This window comes from Nuphar pumila, chromosome 4 (genome assembly GCF_984573655.1).
Source record: "Nuphar pumila chromosome 4, dmNupPumi1.hap1.1, whole genome shotgun sequence".
NCBI lineage: Eukaryota > Viridiplantae > Streptophyta > Magnoliopsida > Nymphaeales > Nymphaeaceae > Nuphar > Nuphar pumila.
Window position 1 is genome coordinate 49,113,871 of NC_143252.1, and position 25,543 is coordinate 49,139,413.

The following is a 25,543-nucleotide window of genomic DNA, read 5'->3' on the forward strand; positions in this document are numbered from 1 at the left end:
AATTAGAAGCTTTAAAAAAAGCAAACACCTAGACCATTCAAGATATCTCATCCAACAAAAAAACTATTGGTTGTCGCTGGGTGTACAAAGTTAAGACCAAGAGTGATGGCACTCTTGAAAGGTTCAAAGTTCGGTTAGTTGCCAAAGGCTATTCCCAAGAATATGAAATAGACTATGAAGAAACCTTTGCCCCAGTAGCTAGAATGACCACTGTTAGAATCTTGATAACTCTTGCCTCTATAAAGAAATGGCATATTTTTTAAATGGATGTTAAAAATGTGTTTCTAAATGGAAGTTTAGCTGAAGAAGTATACATAGATCCACCACCAAGAATTAATGTCCCTAAAGGGAAAACTTTTCCCTTAAATAAGGTTTTATATGGTCTCAAACAAACTCTAAAAGCTTGGTATGATAAGTTTAGTAAGGTTATGCTTGATTTTGGTTTTCAATCTCGTCTTACTGACACAACTTTGTTTGTTAAGAATTCTAATGTAGGTATTATTATCTTTTTTCTCTATGTTAACGACATGATCATCACCGGAAGTGATAAACAGGGAGTTTACAATATTAAAAAGTTTTTCAAAACACATTTTGAAATGAGTGATTTAGGTTTTTTGAAATGCTTTCTTGGTATAGAAGTTGCATACTCTTCTAGAGGATATTTACTAACTCAATCTAAGTTTGCCTTGGATATTGTTGACAGGTCAGGCATTTCAGATAAAAAACACGTTGACACTCCCGAAGTTGTAAATGTCAAGATGAAGATTGATGATGAAGAACCACTTGAGAATTCAACTCCTTATAGACAACTCATCGGGGCACTATCGTATCTTTTCATTACAAGACCTGACATTGCACATGTTGTCCATACAGCCAGTCAATTTCAGCATGCTTCAACTTCTGTTCATATGAGAGCAGTTTTGCGAATTATTAAATATATTAAAATTTTCATTTCTTGAGAGCTATTTTTGTATGCTTCTTCTAACCTTGAACTACTTGCTTATACTGATGCAGATTAGGGAGGTGATCCAAATGACCGTCACTCAACTACTGGTTTTTGTGTCTTCTTAGGGAAATCTTTGGTCTCATGGCGATGCAAGAAGCAACAAAAAGTTTCTCTCTCGTCAAAAGAGGTTGAATACAGAGCAATGGCTACAACTACTATGGAAATAGTCTGGCTTCGACGACTACTCTCCGACATGGGAGTCGAAAGTTAAGGAGCATCAAATCTCTGCTGCGACGACAAAAGCTCCATATATATTGCCAGCAACTGAACATTCCACAAACGCACCAAGCATATAGAAATGGATTGTCACTATGTACGAGAGAAATTTCTACGTGGCATCATCAATCTTCCCTACATCTCTTCAGAATATCAGTTGGTGGATTTCTTTACCAAACCTCTCGCGGCTCCTAGATTTCACTTTCTCTTAAACAAACTTTCGGTTATCCAACCATAAGTTTGAGGGAGAGTGTTAAAATATGTAATCTCATATGCATATCTCATATGTAATCTCATATGCATGTAATCTTTTCTTTTTCCTTAGTTAGCTTTAGTTAGTCTTAGTTAGAACTTAACTAGAAATTAGGTTTAGTTTTTTTACTTTTTTGACTGATATAGCCATTTCCTTTTTGACTAGTCAAAAAGGTGCTTTTTGACTACAGTCAAAAGGCACGTTACAAGAGAGTTGTTGGACTCCCAACGGCTCTAAATAGAGTTGTTGGGAGTCCAACGACTCCCTTGATGGCTCTTCTCCCTTTTCTATAAATATGGGGTATTATTCCCCTTGTATAGCATTTGGTTGTATGAGATTTTCTCCCAAGTTAATGAGATTCATTTTTTATTCCTTTTGTATACCCTTTTTCGGGTATTGTGTATGTTCTTATGCTTGAGCTCTCTTTGTGAGTATTTGTTGAGAGTTGCTTTGATTGTGGGTTTCATTTTCTTACAGCCATCTCATCCCAAATCGAAGATAAGAGACCATAAAAATCTTTTACACTCTTATCCCCTTATTTAATAGTCCATACCTTATCTTGGAGATAATATAGCTTAGTCATATCCTTTTGAACGAATGTATGCTTTAAGAAAATCCATGAATCACATGCCTTTTTGAACTTGATGCTGTTGCTGGCAATTTTGAACTCCATAATATTCATAAACCATGAGAGTATTTGAGCGTTATTAGCCTCTCAATCTTCCATTTTGTCTTGATATTCTTGCAAAGACTTCTCCTTTTCTTCAGAGAGAACTTTAATTCAACCGCCTTTTTTTCTCGTTATCTTTAGTTGGGGTTCATTAGTTGTTCCACTAAATATGGTTTTTCATTACAGTAGCCCACATCAAGTAGTTGCTTTCGTTGAGCTTATAGGAGATGACGGAAGCGGATTCTCCATAACCCATGTTGAAAAAATACGCTTGAGGTTGACAAACCAAGCGTGAGGACCAACACCACAAAGAGAGCACACCCAAGATAAATTTCACCACTACAAGAGCCCAAGGCTCTGGTACCATGAAATAAAGTGAATAACAATCACGATGGAATGCCACTGAGGGCTACAAGAGATCACAAATGCACAAAGACATGTATTGGGTCAAATACAATCTCACAAAGGAGACACAAGATCACAATCTCATAAGAACAAAATATAAAAATAAATATTTTTTATATCACCACACATATGCATGTAAAAAGCATAAGAATACATGAAGTGAGGCTCTATATACAAGACAGGGAGGCAGTCCAGTTATATTTATGATCGTTGGGAGCAGTCCAATGACTAGTTGGACTGCCTCCCAACAGTCATGTTGACTTATGATAAAAAAAAAACAGAAAAATAAAAATAGATAAAAAGACTCTACAGTCCCTATTGGACTGTATTTTATTATAGGACATCAAATGACAAAAATACCCCTAATATATGTATATTGTATAAATATATGTATACCAGTTAAATACAAAAACATATACACAGTATTTTAACATCTCTCTCTCTCTCTCTCTCTCTCTCTCTCTCTATATATATATATATATATATATAGGCACATACATTTACATTAGTGAAATCTGAACCAAGGCCCCACACGATTGCTCTCTCCATCAACTGACCTAGTATTCATATGTCTAAGGCTTACGATTCTTGAAAAATATAGTTGTGCCAAAATTAATTACACCAAGGACAACTGGCGACCATGTAGGATTATTACAGCTGGTAAAAGAGCGGATTGAGCCAATATTTTCATTTTCAGGTGCAGTTAGTTTAGGCTCAAAGCCAGTTAGGACTCTGCTCCTGCCACTTAGGTTTGCTTTTTAGAGTCATAGCCATTGATTTTGGATCACTGGAAAACCTGTATATAGGTCAAATTCCAGTGATCCAAAAGCTGAATCCCTCTAAACAAAACCTATAGATCACATCTATGGTGTTAGATGCAGTGTTATTAAAAATGCGTCTTGAGGCACAAAAGGCATGCCACGCCTTGAGGCGAGGCCCTCTGCGCCTCAAGGCGCCAGCCTGAGGCATGACGCATGACGCGTGAGGAAGAAGTCAGTCCAATTATATACAATCAGTTTCTTTAGGACATTATATTTTTCAGTTATATAATTAGTTTCTTAGTTGTACAATCAGTTTCTTAGTTACATTTATATGTTAATCTCCTATTTTTTAGTACTTATTTGAGATTTTCTATTTCTTATTGGTAGAAGAAGAAGAAGAAGAAGTCAGTCCAGTTATACAATCAGTTTCTTTAGGACATTATATTTTTCAGTTATATAATTAGTTTTTTAGTTATACAATCAGTTTCTTAGTTACTTTTATATGTTAATCTCATATTTTTTAGTACTTATTTGAGATTTTTTATTTCTTAGCGGTTGTTGCTTCATAGGACATTATATTTTTCAGTTATATAATTAGTTTTTCAGTTATGTAATCAGTTTCTTAGGTATGTCACAGGGACTCGCCCAACTGGGTGCCGCACCGGCGGCAACGCGACGCAATGCGGGTGCGCGTGCGGCACCCGGTGCGGTCAACCTGACCCCGGGTGCGTTGACCGCACCCAGGGTCATTTATGTTCAACTTTTGGACTTTAACTTTATATATGTCACAGGGACTCTTCAACCGGGTGCCGCACCCGTGTCGCACCCGTACCCGATGTGGTCAACCTGACCCTGGGTGCAGTCAACACACCCAGGGTCATTTATGTCCAACTTTTGAAGTTTATATATATATATATATATAATTTTTTATATTTTTGCCGCACCCCGCACCCAGGTTTTTTGAAAGTGCCGCACCCCCGCACCTGCACTCGCACCCATGTGACATTACTTTTATATGTTAATCTCATATTTTTTAATATTTATTTGAGATTTGTATTTCTTATTGGTTGTTACTTCATCAATAAAGCATTTCTTTATTTATTTGTACTTTAAAAAAAATATAACTTTTTTAAAGTTTCAAAAAAAAATTTGAGGCTTACGCTTTACGCCTCGCCTCAGTTATTGGTGGAGCGCATCGCTATGCCTCACTGCTTTTCACAACACTGGTTAGATGTGAGAAAAAATACCAAAAACTATCATTTTTTAAGGGGCCTAACAAGGCAGAACCAGCGCATTACTCTATATATATGTGGGAAAATATTTGCTACTAATGAAGAAAAGGAACTATTGAGCTTAGAAATCATAGGTGCAAGTTGAATCGATTCAATCTAACCACATAAATGTGTTCAGCATGGTTGTTTGCTAAGGTTCAGGCCCTTGATCGTGCTTTTCTGATGAAAAACCATGATTTTTTGAGTTATAAAATTTTGGATTGTGAACCCCTTCAGAAAACTAATTGCTTGTCATAATCACGACTCAAAACAGACTAAACAAACCATGTAGATCACATAGATAACATTTGATATACAAAAAATTGGAAATTTTTGAAGAAAAGAGTGATTTCTACTCAATAGCTTTGTACCTTCATTAGTAGCCAATATTTACCCTATATATATATATATATATATATGTGTGTGTGTGTGTGTGTGTGTGTGTGAACCAAACGCATAGCTGTTCAGATTTTCTTGTTAGGGGAGGAAATGAGTTGGTCGGTACATCAGAGAGATATGGGTATGATCCAACATGCGACTCAAGTTCGACAAGCAAGGAGTTATGCCAGCATGTCCAACTTGTGTCACCCATGAGTGATCTAACACTAGCTCATCAATGATCCCACAAGCTATTTTTGCAAGCTGATAGCATGAGCCAAGCGAAGTCATAAGAGGCTTAATTCATTTACCAATTACCAGTACTAAAGATCACAAGAGCTCATGATCTAACAAATCCAAGCTAGGACAGAAGGAGATTAAAACATCAAAGTGTCCCAATTAGGATAGATAGGTGGACAACATGTTGATTGTGCCCAAGATAACTTTAACCATGTTGACACAACTGGTAGGGTATCTAGTATCCATGCTCATCAGCAACTTGTTCATTTGGATAGTGGATCAATCTACTGCATGATGTGCCGTCAATAGCATCATTTAGCAGCAACAAGAGAAAAGGTCTTATAAGAAGCAGAGGAGTTTCTTATTTACAGTTAGCCACCTATAAAGCATCCCTGATTTTCAGATGAAAATGGTAAGCCCCTGGAACATAAAACAGATTCCACATACAATTACCCTGGAAAGGTCGGTGCTGCTGGCAGGCATTCCAGCATACTATTTGGCATGTGCTGCTGGGAGGTGGCTAGAGTCAGACACCTCCTGGAGGGCATTCACGAAGGTGGACTGACTCATGGATGCAACTACTGAGTTTTATTTGGGATGTCATTTTGTTTTCTGGTGACGGATTATCACCTACTATTTCTTAGTATTAATAAAATTTTCCTCACTTTCAAGGAAAACAAAAAATACAGGGAAGGTGACCAGAACTAGGGAAAAGTTAATAAAGGAAACAATGGACATGCAAATTAACCGAGTTTTCCAACCTAGGACGGCCACTCATTATGGGTGATCTGCCTTGGGGCTTCAAACAAATTAATGAGCATTGGCAATAAGATTTTGGAAGAACTGTGGAGTTTAAAGACCAGCATATTATCATCGAGGTGGGTGCTTGGATTAGAAGAAGTGGCAAAAGTTGGTTCATCCAGAGAGGAATGCTTGTTATCTCCAAAACAATAAATACACTTAGCAGTGACCTCCTTACGGATTCAAAGGAATTAATTAGCTTGTTTCCCTATCAGTATGCTACACGAGGATAAACTGGGTCAACCAACAGAAAAGCAGTCCATCCATCAATTTCATATCATTGTCTTCTTTTTTCCCTCTTTTTCTTCTCCAACGTAGAGACCTTGTCACTTCCTGATGCAGAGCAGGAAGGACCCGGGTTCATACAGCGTGACTCACGTAGAGGACTGGATTTGCACTCTGAGAATCGGATCCAAGCAGTGGATCCAATTCCCATACTGGTTCCAAGACATGGAGGGGAGGTACCACTGTGTACCAACGCCAGGCAAGCATAGAGAACACGGGTCGGACAGCTCCAGATCCAACCATCATGCCGGAGCAGCATCGGGTCCGGGGCCAGACCCGCTACCCAAATCCAGCCAAAGTCTTTAAAAACCCCTCTAGGGTTTTGTGCGCAGGCAGAGATTATTCAGAACTGGCAGCAGCCGTATTTTGTCTTCAGTAGTTTTCCCTTTGTTTTTTTTCTAAATTGTTTTCTTCCTTTCAGCCGTATCAGTTGTTTCTTTTGCCTTTCATTGTTAGTTCCCTGTCACTCTACGGTTACGTACATTGTTCATTGGGTTTATTAATCAAATAAAAGTTTTTGAGGCCCATCTTTCTCGTTTTGGGCATTCTCTCATTTCTGCCAACGCACCACCGCGAGGGTCGTGCTTTCATTAGCCAACGCCAACAGTGTCAAAGCTGATTTCCTCTTCACTGCACGCGCGCCTTCACCAATCAGTGTCAACAGCATCAACACCGATTCCTCCACTGCATCACTTCCCCTTAGATAACTTCACAAAAGGGAGAAAACAAGAAATTTGAAAAAAGCTAATTCACTTGGGAGTTAAGATAACAAGAAGTATGGGCAAATGAACTGATAAGAGCATGTTCCAACAATGCACTGGAAATATTGGACAAACACTTTAAATCCAGGGAGCAAGTACATCCCTAATTCATTAGATGTTAAGCAATACAGAAGAGTATAATTTTAGATGGCGCCATAACCAGTATTAATCCAGTGAAAAGACAGAAACAAGGACTAAGAAGGTACTCACGCCACTATATGGTAACATCTGCGGAACACATTAATCGTTGAGAAATCATCAGAAATTAGAATGCTAGGTTCTTTTGTAATATGAACAGCTGCAAAAGTCTTACATTGATAAAGCAATATGACAGTTCAAACCAAGAAATGCACTAATCTTTTCTTCTAACAATCTCACAATATGAGTTACTTATAGAACCAATGCCAATAAATCTTTGAAACTGCTCAAAACTTGGTGCTATAATCTGGTTGTTTTTTCACAAAGTACATGCAGAAATGGTGAAACAAATTCATGAAAGACTCCATGTTAACATATGTAAGTACAATACTCATAGAATATCTATCACAAAAAAGAGATTGGGTAGTTTATAAAAAAAAAGGAGATAGCGAGTATACCTCCACTATTTTGAGCAGCAGCAATATGGGAATTGATCTCCACAAGAGACTACATGCAAGCCACAACATCAAAGAACCAGTAAACAACTATAAACAGTGCGACATTCTCAAAAAACAAAGCAAAAAGAGTAGGCAGCAAAGACAGATAATGCAAAGAAATGGTATACCTCACGAAGGGCACTTTTGCGATCTTCAATAGGAAATATATCTACTAAACCAGATGATGTATCACACAAGGACTGAACAAACTCCAAAGAAACATGATATGCCCCTTTACGAATCTGGGATGTAATATTATTTGGCAATGGAGGCTTAGCAGGAACTTTGTCGCTACGTTGCCTTGGCGAACCAGGATGTTTCTGACATGTAAAAGCAGTTGAAGTTTCAGCATATACCTAAAGGATGCGATTATTAAAAAAACACCCATAATAGCAACAAAAGAAGCAGGATGAAATAAAGCAGTTAAAAGAAAAAAAGATGTGGCAGAATTAAAGCTATGTTGTGGCCCATTATACATATCCCCCTAATGGAGAACTCCTACCTTGAATTTATAGCAAATATCCATATGACATAGAGCAAGAGTGAAATAAGTGAAAATATGAGCTTTTACAGTAGACAACAAAGGGTAATAAAACACAACCATCCACCCTTATCTTTTACCTAATCTATATAATGTTAAGTGTAATATGAGCTTTAGTATTCATTGTGCTGCCCCTTCTTATGTACATGACATTATTTATAGGGGTACTATTGTATTTTTGCCAAAATTAGTTGTAGGGCTGTAGAGTCAACCATTTTTATCATGTAGACCATAGAGGGATAAACCCTTATAAATTGTTGTAGCCATTTATTTTATATCTCAATGAAGTTTCTTTTGTTTTGTGCCTTCTACTTCTCTTCTTAGTGCCTTTTTTCCTCGTGATATGGTATTAGAGTCATATTCACACTAAGGAGAGATCATCTGAGTGTAGGCGTAGCAGAAGGGTGTCGTAGGCTTCATTCATGGCTTCACTTGCAGCTGGGCTTGTTTTTCGAGGTGATGATGTCATCACACCCAGGTGAAGTTCTGAGTCTGCATTAATTGACATAGGGGTTTGGTAGATGATTTTAGGAGTCTAACGAACCAAGAATCGCGTCAATCGGATCTGTATTGTATTTTCTATGGATTTTTTAATATTTTTTGGACAATAGGTTGATTTGGGGCCAGATTTGAGAAATCCGCTCATATCAATCTTATCTGTAGCTTTCGTTGGTTTGGATTGGATGCATTTTGGTTGTTTTTCAATATGAAAGCATTTGGATGTTGTTTGAGTGCATTCTATAGTGATTTGAGTGAGTTTTGATGTGCTTTTGAGGGTACTATTACAAGTGGTAATAGTACTTTTGGAGTTTTGATCTTATTGGCTTGTGATAAATTGCATCAGTTTGTGACTGTTGTGGTTGAGTTTGATTGAGGTTCAAGGGTATCGACCTTATTGCACTGCTATATTGGTTGTAGTTCTATGTTATACTGTTAATATCAAGTGTTAATTGGTAGATTTGGTTTGTTGTGTCTCAGTTTGCCCTATTGTGAGGTGTTTTGGGTATTGTTCTTGCTTATTAAGCTATGATTGGGAACACAATTTTGGGGTGCATGGGCGTTGTTTTGGGGATTCGCCAATGCAACACAATGTTTGGGAACACCGTTTTGGCAAAACGTGAGTGATGGGGAGGGTTTTGGCAGCTCCAAAACCCTCCTAAATGCAATGATTGGACACCCGCCTGGAGAGGTGGGTTTTGTGGATTTCATGAATGAACTCCCTGCCTGACACCCGATGTCCTCTCTCTCTCTCTCTCTCTCTCTCTCTCTCTCTCTCTCTCTCTCTCAACCTTCCCCCATCTCACCATTGTCCTGCCATTTCCGGCTGGAAAATGGACAGAATGGTGTCTTTCCTAATGAACTTGTAGTAACTTATCTTAGGAATCTTTTTCACCTAAGCATCATGCATTTTTGCTTTGATTCACTCTTATGTTGAAACCAGTTCCCATGAAGAAGTTGCTTTTAAGGAAGAGTGACAATAGGCTATGGCAGAAGAGCTAAATGCACTATAAAGAATGCATGTTTGGGATCTTGTGAAGCCTCCACCTAGAAAGAATGTAGTTGAGTGTAAATGGATCTATAATCAGATGGGTTTAGTGAGAGATACAAGGCAAGGTTGGTGGCAAAGGATTAGAGCCAAGAGTTCGGTATTGATTTTGCATAGACATTTGCACGTGTGGCTCATATGACCACAATAAGGATTTTGCTTGCAGTTGCTGCAGCGAAACAGTGGAACTTGTGGCAGTTGGACGTCAAGAATGCATTCTTGAATGGAGACTTAGATGAGGAAAGTGTACATCTCAAGGTAGAGTTTACAGATTGAGGAGAGCTTTATGCGGGCTCAAACAAGCACTATGAGCTTGGTTTGAAAATTTTAGCATCATTGGATCTCTTGGCTTTGGGTACAGTTATCATGATCTCTCTTTGTTTGTGTCATCTTCTTCTCATGGCAAGTGTATAGTAATCCTATATGTTGATAGACATGATTATTACCAAGGTTGTAAGTATCGTATTGTTACCCGTATCAGTCGGGCCCATAGTAACACCGTATCATATCGTATCGTAAATTTTTAATAAAAACTTTAAAAAATCCAAAAAAATAAAAAAAATCAGAAAAATTAGCAAAAATTCTAAAAAAATCATATCACATGAAACAATAATGAATTGCACAAAAATACAACCATAAAATCACATATGAACCATTTACGTCTCTATGAGCCGTATAAGACATCATCAAACATCAACTAATATAGAATCATAGATAATATTGCATGCATATCTCACAGGAACAATGCAAAAGTTGGCATTGTCATTTCACAGCAGCCGATAATTTTCTTGACATGCATACTTACACATTATGATGTGTCCCAGCTAAATGATGTTTCAATCGATAGATATCACCCGAAAAAGAAATTTGGCAATAGTTGCACTTGATTTTTAATCGGTCTTAACTCATTACTTGAGTGCCCCATTGTCATGGCGGATCCTCTGATGCCATCTTCCCCCAAAAAAACTCAATAAGAAGCAAAGAATAGGGATTTTTTACCTTAATCTGCTTCCTTGAGTGGAAAAATGATGTAAATGCACTCTAAATTGAGAAAATCACAAAAGCACTCTCCCTTATCCACCAATTGGCCCCCAAATCGATCTCATGGCTCCTAGGGTGTGTCAATTTCCTTCTAACAGCCTCTATAGCAATGTAGAAGTCGGCCCCCAAGACGCCTTTAAAACCCAAAACTTAAAAATCGAGTTTCGGGTCCTTTTTAAGTGCGCTAGACCAGTATCGTATGATACGTCCTGTATCGTACGATACGGCACGATACATGGGGTGTATCGTACGATACACCCGATACGGGTACGATATACACTCGGATCGCGATACAAGTGTGTATCGTATCACAAAACCCAAAAGTATCGTATTGTATCGTATGATTACGGTACAATACTTACAACATTGAATATTATAGTAGACGATGTGCAAAAGCTGGAGGATACTAAGAAAATGTTAGCTATATCTTTGAGATGAGGGATTTAGGAAATAGGAAGTTTGAAATACTTTCTTGGTTTGGAAGTTGAAAAATCAAGAAGAGGACTTCACTTATCTCATAATAAGTATGCAACTTGATCTTGTTGTAAAGGTAAGGCTAGCAAATGATTTTAAGAAAGTTGCCTCTCCTATAGAAGCAAATGTGAAATTAAGGGTCACATATGGAGACGAACTAGAGGGCATAGTGGTATAAAGGCAGCTAGGTGGCTGTTTGATATACTTGATGATATCTAGGCTAGATATCACATATTTAGTTCATGTGATCAATCTGATCAGTTCATGTTGTTATTGTTCTTAGAATCATCAGATATGTGAGGGATACTACGCATTTTGGGATGTCTTTCTATCATCATCCAACTTAGATCTTAGAGCCTTTTGTAATGCTGACTTTAGAGGATCTACACGAGATTAGCTCTCCACAACGGGATTCTATGTTTTCATTGGAAGTTCTCTAATATCGTGGAAGAGCAAAAAGAAAAAATGAGTCGCAATATCCATTGCAGAAACAGAGTACATGGCCATGGGTTATTGCAAAAATTTTATGGATTATATGGCTTTTGTGGCGGCTAGGTGTTTTAGTTTGTAGAAGAACCTCCTTGTATTAGTGACAATATGAGTGTTATTCACATTGCAAAGAATCCAAAATTTCATGAGAAGACAAAGCATGTTGAGATAGATCATCACTTTACTATGAGGGCATATGAGGATGCAATTATAGCTTTGGAGCATGTGGGCTCAAAAGAGGAACTCGCAAACATTTTTACTAAGAGTCTAGCCCAAGATTGCCAAACTAGGAAGCGGGAAACGATACGGGAAGTGGAAGCGAGAAGCGAGGCATTTTAAAATTTATACGAAGCGGGAAGCGAATTTTCAATTTAAAAACAAAATATGAATAAAAAATAAAGTAATATGGAATCAAACAAGAAACAAATAAAAACTAAAATAAAATTGATCATTCTTATATTTCATGATTTTTCTGTAAAAGAGTTCAATTTTTGTTAAAATATAACAATGATGGTTACCAATTTAAAGAAAGTACATAGAAAGTGAGTGAAAGCGTGAGAGAAAATACATGAAAAAGATGAAAAGAAATGTGAAAAAAGCATTCACTATGCATAAACCATGTGTATGAGAAGCATGGGGGAATCGAGCTTCCCATGAAGTTTCGAAAGCGAGGAGTATTGCGCTTCCGAAGCGAGTTTCCAAGAAGCGAGCTTCCCACCTACCTAAGAAGCTTTCGGTAACTCTGGTCTAGCCCCATTACACTTTCAGTCATTCCTTTCCAAACTTGGGATGATTTCACTTGCATCATCTCAAGTTTGAGGGAGAGTATTAGGAAGTATAATATGAGCTTTACTATTCGGTGTGTTGTTGCTTCTTATATACATGTAATTATTTATAGGGTGCCATAGAGGTAGGGGTGGCAATCGGGTCGGGTTGGCGGGTCGGGTTGGCGGGTTGGCGTGTCAGCATACCTCAACCCGAACCCGACCCGTTTATTAAACGGGTCGGCTGTGGCAAACACGAACCCGACCCGTTTAATAAACGGGTAACCCGACACGACCCGCCAACCCATTTAATAAATGGGTTGGGTCGGGTAAACGGGTTTTCAGGTTCGCGGGTCAGGTTGGTGGGTCGGGTTGGCGGGTTGGCGGGTTGACGGATCGGGTAGGCAGGTTGACGGGTCGGGTTGACGGGTCGGGCAGACGGGTTGGCGGGTTGACCCACCCGCCTAACCCGTTTATTAAACGGGTCAGCCGGGTTGGCATACCCCCAACCCGAACCCGACCTGTTTAATAAACGGGTTACACGGGTCGACCCGTTTATTAAACGGGTTGGCTTAAGCCCAACCCGAACCCGCCTAAGAGGCGGGTTGGCGGGTCGTGTCAGAAATTGCCACCCCTACATAGAGGGATAGACCCTCATATATTGTTGTAACCATTTATTTTGTATCTCAATGAAGTTTCCTTTGCTTTGTGCCTTCTACTTTCTCCTTAGTGCGTCTTTTTCATCTTGTGATATATAACATACAATATTTACTGCCTCTTTTTTTTTTCTTTTTTTCTAGAATAGAGCCAAACATTTTGTTTAAATTAAAATACCAAGCAGAAACATGAAGTCCGAGGTTTCATGGCAACATCATAAAAATATCTGTGATTAGTAATTATATCATGAACAGAATAATCCACCTATGTTATACCAGGAATCCAGTTGATTTTCTTCATACTACTGATGTATCAAATTATCATACCATTCATAATTTGGTTTGCCATCAATTTTTTACTTCACCATTCCAGACCATTCTGTTACTTCCAAGATTCAATTCTATCCCTAGATGATGCTTCTAAATTCTATGACAGATCCGATAAGTACATGCATAATAAGAGTAATACCCTCGAAATTGGTAGTAGTCGGTACAATTTTAGATACTTCCTTTGACATAATATGTAAGAATCACACTGCATTTTTCTTTTCCAATCACTGAACAATTTTCTAGTGATCAAGATTTGGTGAACAAGCAAGATCAGGATTAAAAATGATTAGAGGTTAATTCTTGTCCATCTCATTGGCGGGAGACTCAAATTTTGGGGGAAACAAAGATTTTATTCCTTGGTCGGAGTATAGGGTAATAGTCCTACATAAAGGTTGTATCTACCCAAAAAATTCCAAAAAAGAAAAAGAAAAAGAAAAAGCACAGTCTAACTGCTAACATGAAAGAACATAAGGAGAAGACTATCTAAGGAATAGGCTATGGTGTAGAGTATACTACTAACTGTAGATCCCCAGGATATTTTGATAATAATCATGTGTGCTTACAACCACATGTGATGGGACAAACTATAGGATCAAGGAGTTTTTAATTAAAGGCACCTTACCAAGTTCCAAATAAACGAATATCACAAAGAAATATGTAGCTTTGTGCATATGTTTCTTTCTTGGAAGCAAGTTTTGAATAGTCTGTGCTTAACAGAATAGGGGAACAAGTACATCTTAGTGTGCATATGGTTGTGTGTGTACATGTGTATGTGCATGCATGTGTGCAAGCATCAAAGAAAGTCTCTTTGTGTGTATGTCTGTGTAGCTTAGGGGATAAGAATAAAACAAGGTATAATGCAAAATAGTACTAGTCAGGAATTATTCAGAATGAACACCATACTTGTTTTCTTAGACCCTGCCTTGATAGCATATGCAAGTATGAGGTTCACTAAAACAGAAATTAGTAAGATTCCATGAAGGCCTAAGGAGGCAAGTTGTAGAATAAAGCAATCATGACAGCAACAAATCAAAAATTGAATTCACAGCTGGACAATGTATGCTTACCTCTTTCAGTTTCTTGGAACCGAAAAACTCAGAGTCCTCTACAGACCTGTCACGATCACGGAACAACCTCCGGAAAAAGTTCTCTGTTCCTGGACTGATGTCAAACGCCCCTGGATGTCCATTTTCAGAAACGGACTTAGGTTTCTCTTCCTCCGGGTGCACCCGGAACAACTTGCGAAAAGACAGAAAATCTGATGGTTCGTCATCTTCAGAGTTACCAGCTCCATTGTCTTCTTCATCTCTGCCATGCCCATCCTTCTTTTCACGGTGGTCTTCATGTTTCTCCTTAAACAGCCTCCTAAAGAAACCTTCCTTCTCATCTTCTTCACCTGATTTCACTCCCAATTTTTCATCACCTTCACTTCGGTCACGAAACAATCTCTTAAAAAACCCGTCTGAGCTTGTCATCAGTTCCTCATTGTGAACGGACTTATTATCGTCCTCCTCCTTAAGTTCCTTGAGAATCCTCCGAAAGAAGCCATCTTGATCCGAATCTCTCGTCGAGTCCTTTGATTTATCCACCTCATCTTCCTTCTCTACTGATTTCCTGAAGAACAATGCATCACGAACTTTCGGACCAGGCATTAACTTCTTGAAAACTTTCAGTGAGGAATCCAACTCATCTTGGCCGACCTTGCTCTCCACTTGCACAGGTGAACTCCCAGAAACAGGCGATGGAAAAGATGCAGACCTTTGGGTAGTTGGAGGCGATGAAGTTAATGAAAGAAACTTCGGCTTTGAAGAGAGTATCTTGTTCAGCACCCGGTTTTTGGCATTGCTTCCGGGGCTTGGTGGAGGATTCTGCGGGCGGACGAGTGGTGGCCAATCCCCCATAAGGGTCGCAGCGATTTGGCACTTCTCCTGTATTCTGCTGATTCCTTCAGTGTCATCCGAATCCTCTAGTTCGGCCAGAAGGAACCAATGAACCTTGAGTGCAATCTGGAGCGACTTCGAGCACATATCGATAACAAACTTATCGAGTGAAGGGCTGGGCTTATGTACAAGCATGTAGCAGATCTGGAACAGATAGCTCTCGATTCCAGAAAGCGGCAAAGTGTACATACGGTTACAGAGGTAGTCCCGAACGCCGGGATGATCATGCTTATACAAATAACTCACTGCAATCCACTCGCAGAAGAAAGACGAGTCGAAAAACCGAATGAGCCAACCGCTGTCCCCGTTCTCGTTCGGAACTCTTGTAATCTCCCTCGGCGACTCATCTGATTCTCCCCGTGCCAATCCTAGAAGGCGCACCATGATCTAACACTCAAATCACAAAAACCTTGGATCCTTATTCCAAAATTTCACCTAGGGCGCCCCTTCTGAAACCCTAAAAGCATCTTCCCGATCAAAATTCGGCCTCTACACCTCACGACCGCCCCGACTCCGATGCATCAAAATGCCAAACCGTAGAATTCACGCATCCCAAACACTAATTCCCAAATGCTCCACTTCAAAGATTGAATCCCTCCAGAAACACCGACTATCATTCAAAGAAACCCTAGAAAACAACATCGGATCCTTACGAAAAAAAACAAAACTCCATGCCTCCAAGAGAAAAATCGAAACAAAAACACGATCCAAAATCGAAACAAAAAACGTCTCACCAAAAAACAAAAAGTGCGAGACAAATCAAGAACCTCTTACCGGAATAGCTCCACGGAATGCAGAAACCGACCGGAATTCCGCCGGATTTCTCGATTCCGGAGCCGCAAAATCTGAACGGAGATCCGCGTTCCCGACGCAGAACTCCCCGAGAGGAATCGAACACAAGAAATAGAGGCGAGAAAAATCACCGGAGAGGATTTCTTTTTCTTTTCTTTTTTTCTTTTTTTCTTTTTCTTTTTTCTTTTTTCTTTTTCTTTTTTTCCGGTTGTTTTCCTCTCTTTGGTTTTTAATGCAAGCAGCGACAGGATCCGTTCCCTCGATATTATAACAAAAGAGACCGCCATTGTCCTTCACAAACGGGAAAAAGAAAACGCCTTCGAATGCGAAGTGGAAATGAGTTTTAACTTTATCTCGAAATGGAATAAAAAAATATTCCATTAAAATAACATTTAGTTCAACGACGGTATGATGGTAATAAACTAGGGAAACGCATGGTAATTTTATTATTATTATTTATAATTTATATACTACTTTTTCTTTCTCAATCTCTCTCTCTCTATTCTCAATCATATTTTTACAAAAGGGTAATTTCTCGATACACACCTAACTGTCACCTGAAATTGTATGTCAGAGTACAACCTTTTTTTAAATTCCTGATATGATTCTATATTGTTCTTGACAATTGTCAAATAAGGACCTTGAGTTAACCTCCCTTCGCACATAAGAGTTTTCATAAAAAATGGGATTTTGATCTTAGTTACTAGAACGTTGCTTTTCATAAAAAAATGGGATTTTGATCTTAGTTTTTGTATGTGCGTGTGCTTTTATCGATGTGGGATTGCAAGAATGCATGAATGTTTGAGTATTTAGTGCAATCACCGATGAGGAAAAGCATGCACAATCACCATTGTTCACTTCAAGATAGATTATATCTTGCCCACGAGGACTCAACCTTCTTGACTAGAGGCCACCATGCTTTATCACTGTGAGACAACCACAGTTCGAAATATACAAAGAGTGTCCCTTCTTGGAAGGTCAAAGTTGGGTATACTTCATGGTGGGTAGGGCAGGGAGCACTTTCAGGGTTTTACCAACCAAAGGTCTGCTCATGCATAGTCACACACAACATAGGGATGCACAACAAACCGAGCTAGCTCGGCTCCACTCAGTTCACTTAAGCTCGGTTCAAGCTCGTCCGTGAACATAAATGAGCCAAGCTTGAACACAAGTTCATGCTTGGTGTGCATAAATGAGATGAGCTTGACAAAGTTGCTGAACCCGATTAAGCTCGATTAGGCTCGCATATATATATATATATATATTTCCAACTTAAAACCTAAGAATTGCTATTATTTTACTGAGTAAGGTGTTAACCTCTTCCGCAAAAAAGTGCTGAGATCGAGTTTCTCTGCTCACATTTTTTCGTTGGATGTTAATCTAGGGGTTTTAGTATCTGTATATTTCTCTGGGTCATAGTTAAAAATATGGTCTGCGGTGGGTCATTTGTGCAATGTTTAGGAAGGTCAGGGATTGAATCCCACCATATTATACCTTTTTAGAATGCTTTTCAAGCTCGGCTCAAGCTCAAAACCGAGCCTAGTCTGAACAATGTTGTTGAAGCTCGGCCCAAGCTTGAAAAGGGCATTTGGAAAGATGTCGAGTTTGAACAACCCAGGCTTGGATCAAACTCGAATGGTGTGCATCCCTACACACAAGGTACACATATATATATAGGTTAACAGAAATATATTTAATGGTATGAACCAAGATTTTCATAGGTTTTTTTATTTTTTTAAAAAATTTTACCATGCAAATGTGATCTAGAAGACTGGTTTTATAGAAACAGACTCTTGGATCATCCAATTACTATGTATAAGAAGGATCTTTTAAGGGTTGAAAATCAATAGCTTAAAATTTTCATAAAAATTCAAGCATAAAAAATAGTATTTCTTGATACGATTATGATGATCCGACAGTCAATTCCTAGCAAATAGACCACGCTGAATGCATCTACAATGCAAAAAAACCTATGAAAATCTTGATAAATGCCAGCAAACATATTTGGATGGTAAACATATTACACTTTCCCTATATATATAGTCACTAAAATATGAGAACTAATGTATGAACCTTAATTTTTATGGATTTTTTGTTCTTCTGTTGAGTATAAACGTATAGATATAATCTACATGCTTGACTTTATAAGAACTCTCTTAAATCATCAAATTTTGATACATAATTAAGATTTTTTTAAGGCTTTAAAATCAATGGCTCATAATCTTCACAAACATTACTCATTCAAAAACATATTTTTGCATTGAAAATACAAGATCCAATGGTTGATTCCTAACAAATTCACCATGCCAAGCACATCTACATGGTTTTCACATGGTTGGATTTGCCAAAAAAAAAACTTTGAAAATGCCCAGATTTATAGCTCTCATATTATAGTGAGTATTATTCGATGAATCATAGAAGTCTAATAAACGATAACACGACAATGACGAATACATCAGTTCTTGAGAAGCAGAGGGCCAACGTTGTCACCAGTAGCTTTATTGTGCTTCACATGGCTTCCATCGCAGAGAGGAAATGTCCCAGACCTCCAACACCTGCCAAGTTTTCCAACAAATTGCAACAATGAGCCGAACATAAAATGATGCGCGAGTTTTCCTGTGACCTATAGGAAGTTTCACTCCCTTTCAGAACCCACCCCACCTTGTAGTCATACTAATCAAGAACTAGGAAATATCAAATATGTTGTAGGAGTCACTAGAATATGAGAACTACCAATGTGAAGTGTGCGTTTCATGGATTTTATTCTTTTCTCTTAAATCTAACCTTACCGCTATGATGATATACATGCCTGGTTTTATAAGGACCAGCTCTTGAATCGTCCAATTATGATGCATAAACAAGATTTTTTAAGGCTTTTAAATCAACTCAACTGTTCATAATCTCCATAAATATTTAAAATCCAAAAATTGCATTTTTTTCCATAAAAAACTAAACGATCTAATAATTGATTCTTAGCAAATTCACCATGTCTTCGAAATGCCCAATTCACAAGGTAGTTCCTATAGTCTAGTGACTCGTGTTCTAGTTAACATCGAAGGGACTAATTGGCGAAGTATAATAAAACAGGCAGCTCACAATTGGAATTCCCATTTCCACCATTTTTAATGGCAATCTTGTTCAGCAACAGACATGAGGGGGAGTTGGGGTGGCTGGGCATATTGGAAAAGAAGCGACTTTTTGGGAGAATGAAAACTAAACATCTCCCCTCTTTATCAGGCGTCAACCGATCCCCACAAACTCTTCCTCGTCCTTTCTCAACAATACTAGTTTTACCTACATGCTTGAGCATGGAAAATCGGTCCCTGGTAAGAAAACGATTCCTAAGAACCATTTTCACGGTACAGAATTAGTCGCAAACGGGGGTCGAGCTCATTTTCACATTGTTGAAAAAAAAATAAAGAAGAGAAATGTTTAAGAAAACGTTTCCACGAATGCACCAATTCTCCCAGCACCATCCTCCGATTCCCCCACTGAGCAATGGTATGCTGATACGTTCACCCCACAATTTCAAGTCCCATCGTATTTGCACAAAAAATCAGATAACTTTTGATATAACGAAATGACACACAAAGATCTTGATGCAGGAGCAGAGTGGATGATTGATTATTATTATTTTTATTGAATATATAAATTAATTTCTTTCATTTTCCATTGCTTCTGATTTCGTAGCCGTAATCCCTATCGGAGTAGAGTAACTTAATTGTTTCTTTTTTCGATTTGCATCAGATCTTCAGGAGGAACGCCACTCTCCTTGGGTTGAGAGATTGCAGAGAAAAGAATGATTGAAGAAACCATTTGCCCAATTTCGATGGAAGAGGGGTTAGCGTACCTGCAGTAGGCGGTAACGGGCTTGGAGAGGTCAGAGACGAGGACGGAGTCGACGACCTTCTGCTCGTCCTTCCTGATCTCGGGGTTGATGCTCCCCAACTGCGCCCTCACCCTCATCATCCTCCCTCCCGTGCGCGTGTTCGTGGGTAGCCCACCACCCGTAGGCACAGGCAGCAACCCGCCCAGCACCACCGATGCCGCAGAGAAACCCATACTGATTTTCTGGACTCCCTGCTGCCTGATTATGCCGGAGAAGAGGAGTGAAGCTTAGCTTCTTGTGGACGACACACGCTCTCAGCAAACACCCTCCTTCTTAAAGATTGAGAACCGGGAAGGGTTGGTGGGTGGTGTGGCAACATGCCTGCCACTCACTGCTCCTCTTTCGTCCCGTCTGGTAAGATTGGCTTTCTCTGAAATTTGGGTAATGACTCTAGGTTGCCTTCCAAAAGATAGGGCTGGTCTCCGTGTTTGCCACCTCCACTTTCATCGAAGTTTTTTTTCCTAAAATGCAGAAGGGTTTCGAGTTTTCCCAGGTGGCTGCAAAATATTACGTAGACTTGATGTTTGGGCTACTACAAATTTGTGACACTCCTTTTAAGATTTGGTAGGCTGCCAAAAACTCGTGAAAAATAAGTTTTTTATAAATCTCTCGTTTTTTTCGCAAAAGCTCAGTAATAAAAAATAATTTTTTTATAAATGAAAAAATAAAAAACACATGATTTCTCTATGATAGATAACTGATAAAAATATAAATATCATGGGATATTTATATTTCATATAAAAATTGCAAGAAATTGAAAATATCGTGAGAATTTGTCGTTTTTGACATTTTAGTTCATTTGCAAAGGTCAGGCGGGTTTGCACCAGGGCTGCAGCTGAATTGTCAAGCTTCAGAGTTACGATTTTGATTTCGAGTATTAGAAAGCATCAACAATAGAGTCCGGATCCAGTCAGGCATCAGCTTGACCTGAGCACACTCAGCTCCCTCGACACACACAGCGCGTGCGCACACAGCATTCACAGTTCGCCTTGGTCGACCAATCTACCCTCTCTTTCTGTTTTGCAGTAGAGAAACCAGACCGGTTTCTGGTTTTGGGTTTGGGAGATTGCAAAACCACCAAACCAGGCCCATAAAACCTTGCACTCTTGTATTTTCATTATGCTTTGAAAATTGGAGAACTCAAGCTTTACTCCTTTGCTCCCTCACTTTCTGTTGTGGTCCATATAACCAGGTGGAGTTCCACCACAATCGACCTACTGTACCATCAGATTTCGGTGAACTGCAGTTGGCTTGGGCTGGCTTTGGCGTTTGATCATAGCCACAGACGGAATAGGCACACGCTCAGTGAACCGAAGGCAATCTTAACGTCTACAACGTCGAATTGGGAGGCGAGCTGATCGATTGTACCTCCTCACTGAAGCTTATCATTCTACTATTTGTCAAAAAACTTAAGAAAATAATCTTTATTTATCTTTAATTTGTTCATGCTGAATCATTGAAAAAAAACAAAAATAAAACATAATGCATAAGCGTACCCGAATTCATCATTGCGCTGATAGATCTTGTGAGGTTTTGATCTTCTAAAACCTCTATTAGTGATTTTTTTTCTTCTCTAATCCAAACAAGAGAGTAATGGTCTCTTTCTTGATGGGGGGGGAGAAAAGAAACCGTCACTATATATGATTTTGGAGACCATAACCCATTTCTAACCGTCACATTGTCTTCTTTTTAATTCAGTCTATCATAAAATCAAAAATTGACATATGAGCGCACATTAGATATTTACACATTTTTGTAACCATAGACTATGAGATGTCGTGTGGCCCAACTATATAGAATCACTTTAAATAAGCTCATGCCTTAAATAGTTTATAATGAATGATTAATTACATATATAGGCTCACACAAAATATCTAACAATCTTTTACTTGGGCCACATATCTCATTATACAATCATGCATTATACAATAACTTTATGAGCTCAATAACACTATCTTACCAAATGACATCTCTAACAATCTGGTTCATTGATCATGTCAACATAGAACCAAAGCGATCTTCATTACATTCATTGTAAATAGACCCATCAATGATCACATATATTGACATAACCAACAACATAGATCAAGCATGGATGCGAAGCATGAGAATTATATGTAATGTGATCTGAACATGCCGTAAAAAAAAACTTTATCTTTATTCCCGAACATCCAAATACAAACTCTCACTAAATCAATATATCATTAAATGATACAACACCCATTCGAGCAGTATGCTCATGAAAGACCTTGGGTAGTAAATGTCTGGTAAGCGGATCCACAATCATAGAGTTTGTGCCAATATATTCAATAGATATTTGATCATTTTCACTCTTTCTTTAACAACAAGGAACTTGATGTATATATATTTCGACTTTGACAAGCTCCTATTGTTGTTAAAAAATTATATTGTTGACTTATTGTTACAAAACAACTCCAATGGTCTTTCAATATTATCCAAAATCTACAGCCCAGTGACAAAAATGCATAATCATATTCCATGATTAGATGCCTCATAACAGGCTATGAACTTTGCCGCCATAATGGAATAAGTAATGAGTGTTTACTTAGTACTCTCCCAAGAGATAGCTCCTTCAGCTAACAAATAAACATAACTCGATGTGGATTTACGACTGTCTTGACACCCGACAAAGTCAGAATTAGAATATCCAATGATCTCTAACTAATTTGAGTTCCTATATGTGAGCATGTAATCTTTTTTTCTTTATAAGTACTGAATAACCCATTTGGTTGTTTTTCAATGATCCATTCATGTGTTACTCAAATATCTGCCTAATATCCTAACAATGTATGCAATATTCGGATGTGTACACACTTGAGCATAAATAAGACTCCATATAGCTGATGTATAGGGAATCTTTTCCATATCTTTTACTTCAAACTAGTGTTTGGGGCACTGAGTAAGACTAAACTTGTCTCCCTTAGTAACAGGGGTGTCACCTGGTTTATAATCCTTTATGCCAAATCTTTCAAGAATTCTTTCGATATAGCTCTTTTATGATAATCCAAGAATACATCAAGAACAATCTCGATGTATTTAAATTCTTAATCTAAAAGAGATGTTACCAAAATCTTTCATTTCAAATTTTTTTGTGAGAAATCTCTTGGTTTCGTGTAATAAGCATATATCATTATTGACAAGTAGTATGTCATCGACACATAAAAACAGGAAAATATATTTACCCTCATTGAATTTATGGTATATGCATTCATCAACCATATTCATCTCAAAACCAAATGAGAGGACAACTTGATAAAATTTATAATACCATTGATATGAAGTATGCTTGAGTCTATAGATGAATTTCTTTAATTTGCAAACCATTTTCTTTGCATCGCCTGAGACAAAATATTCCAGTTGCACTATATATATTGTTTAATCAATGCCACTGTTAATGAATGCAGTCTTTACTGTTGAGAAACTATATTTTGATGACACACATAATATGATATAATAATATGTCTTTATGAAAAATGTTATATTATGACTGGATATGCTTTGTCATGTATCTAACGAGTATTTGATGCAAGGATATCTCACCCAAAAGGATGGAGACCTCCCGTTCAAGTACAACCTTGGTGCAATCATACTCCTTGAAGAAAAAGCTTGATGGGCCATTCATTCTTAAAGATCATCTAAAGGGATCGACTACTTCAAGATGAAAATTTTTTCTTCTTTAGAGTCATATGTAACAGAACCTTCAGAAGCATGCATATTGCATATTACATACTTTATCATACAAGTCACTCATTCATAAAAGTATACGATATTTTCAAAAAGCACCTTTTTTGAAAACCAATCATTGTACCTTCTTACAAACTTTTATAAGAAAGGTATTTTAGCTCATGATTTCAAAAGCATTAATTGTACCTTCTATCATGTATAAGATAACTTGAAAAGAAATAAAAAGTAATGATTTCAAGTATATAAGAAAAAGACAAACATAGAAATCGGCTAGTTGAACTAAACAAAGAAAAACAAATATTATTATATGTTTAGAAAAGACTTTAGTCACTTTTTACAACTCAAGAATGTTGACTTACTTAAAGTCATCATTCTTTCTGTAAAACATTAAATACCTCCTCAAAAACTTTTTTATAAATAACTATCTTAATCCCACTCAAGAATGTCGACTTACTTAAAGTCTTCATTCTCTTTGTAGACATTAAATAACTCATCATAAAGTATTTTGAGATTTGACCATTTACAAAATAAAGAATTCAAAAGTATTTATTGTACTTACACACATTTAAGTAAAGAAGTGACGATTTCTAAATAAAATACTAAAGTACTACAAATCATTAATTTGAATAAAGACAAAACTACATGATGGTTTATAATCCAACGTTCAATGTACTATAAGTCATTTATTATGAGAAATAGATTTTTTACATAAAATATATCATACCTAAAATACTACAACGACTAGTGTACCCAAAATACTACTTTTATAGAAAGAAGACTTTTTCGAACATCCATAAAGTGATTTTTGAAATGACTTGACATCTCACATCCCAAAAAGACCATCATTTCAAAAAGGCGACGACTATTTTTCTAAGGCTATATAAACACAATCAAAATAATTTATTCAGCAAAGGACATGTGAGCTTACAACAAGAAAAATTCTTATTCGATATTTGAAAGAGAGTCTAGAAAAAGAAAGAGAAAAGAAAAAGAAAAAGTCAAGAATAGCTCTTTGACAAAGAGTATCTTCTGAGTGAAAATAATAAAACATTCTGAGAAATCCTTCATTCGTGCATTCATATCATTCTGAAGGTTCTATAGAAAGTATTGTAACTTTCTGTTATTCACTATATTCCTTCTTTGTTGAAAAAAAAAGACCTCTGTGAAAGAGGGTGTGCCCCTTCTTTGTTGAGAGAAGAAGACCTCTGTGAAAGAGGGTGTGCCCCTTCTCTGTTGAGAGGAGAAGACCTCTGTGAAAGAGGGTGTTCCCCTTCTCTGTTGAGAGAAGAAAACCTTTGTGGAAGAGGGTGTGCCCCTTCTCTGTTGAGAGAAAAAGACCTCTGAGGAAGAGGGTGTTGTACTATTTATCCGGTAACTCGGATGTTATAGTGGAAAGCTCAAGTGGTTTGCTTGGGGACTGGATGTAGGTCAGGGTCCTGACCGAACCAGTATAAATTCTGTGTTTTATGTGTTGTGCCTTATTGCATTCTATTTTTAATTTATCAATATATTTAGTATTTCACTATTCACCCCCCCTCTAGTGGAATTTCATTTACATCCATCTGATGTAGTTTCAAATTAAAATAAGCCAGAAGTGCTATTATTATTCTCAAAGAGACTTTTGTAGAAACTGAAGAGAAGGTCTTTTTATAGTCAATGCCTTCCGTTTGAGTAAACTCTTTCGCAACAAGATG

At 37.8% G+C, this 25,543-nt stretch overlaps 2 protein-coding genes across 3 annotated transcripts in view; both read right to left on the reverse strand.

Annotated features, from left to right (window-relative positions):
* LOC149840194 (phosphatidylinositol 4-kinase beta 1-like) overlaps positions 1–16,357 on the reverse strand; it is a 57,809-nt gene extending 41,452 nt beyond the window's left edge. For both annotated transcript variants that reach the window (XM_090003066.1, XM_090003067.1), the window contains exons 1-4: positions 16,238–16,357; positions 14,591–16,091; positions 7,811–8,002; positions 7,644–7,692 (exon numbers count right to left, since the gene is read on the reverse strand). In XM_090003066.1, coding sequence (XP_089859192.1) covers positions 7,644–7,692; positions 7,811–8,002; positions 14,591–15,847 — 1,498 coding nt within the window. In that variant the 5' untranslated portion in view covers positions 15,848–16,091; positions 16,238–16,357. The remainder of the gene's footprint in view (positions 1–7,643; positions 7,693–7,810; positions 8,003–14,590; positions 16,092–16,237) is intronic.
* A 2,255-nt stretch (positions 16,358–18,612) lies between these two features.
* On the reverse strand, positions 18,613–20,484 carry NEET (2 iron, 2 sulfur cluster binding protein). Its single transcript, XM_090003068.1, has 2 exons — positions 20,106–20,484; positions 18,613–18,810 (listed from the first exon to the last, which is right to left on the reverse strand). Exons 1-2 carry the CDS (start codon positions 20,315–20,317, stop codon positions 18,711–18,713), a joined length of 312 nt encoding a protein of 103 aa, XP_089859194.1. The 5' UTR covers positions 20,318–20,484; the 3' UTR covers positions 18,613–18,710.
* Positions 20,485–25,543: the final 5,059 nt, after the last annotated feature.

Bases quoted from the DNA above. Each gene is read 5' to 3' on its own strand.
- NEET (XM_090003068.1), bottom strand. From the start codon at position 20,317: ATGGGTTTCTCTGCGGCATCGGTGGTGCTGGGCGGGTTGCTGCCTGTG. The intron at 18,811-20,105 runs GTACGCTAACCC...AAAACTTGGCAG, and splicing joins CCCGTTACCGCCTACTGCAG to GTGTTGGAGGTCTGGGACAT.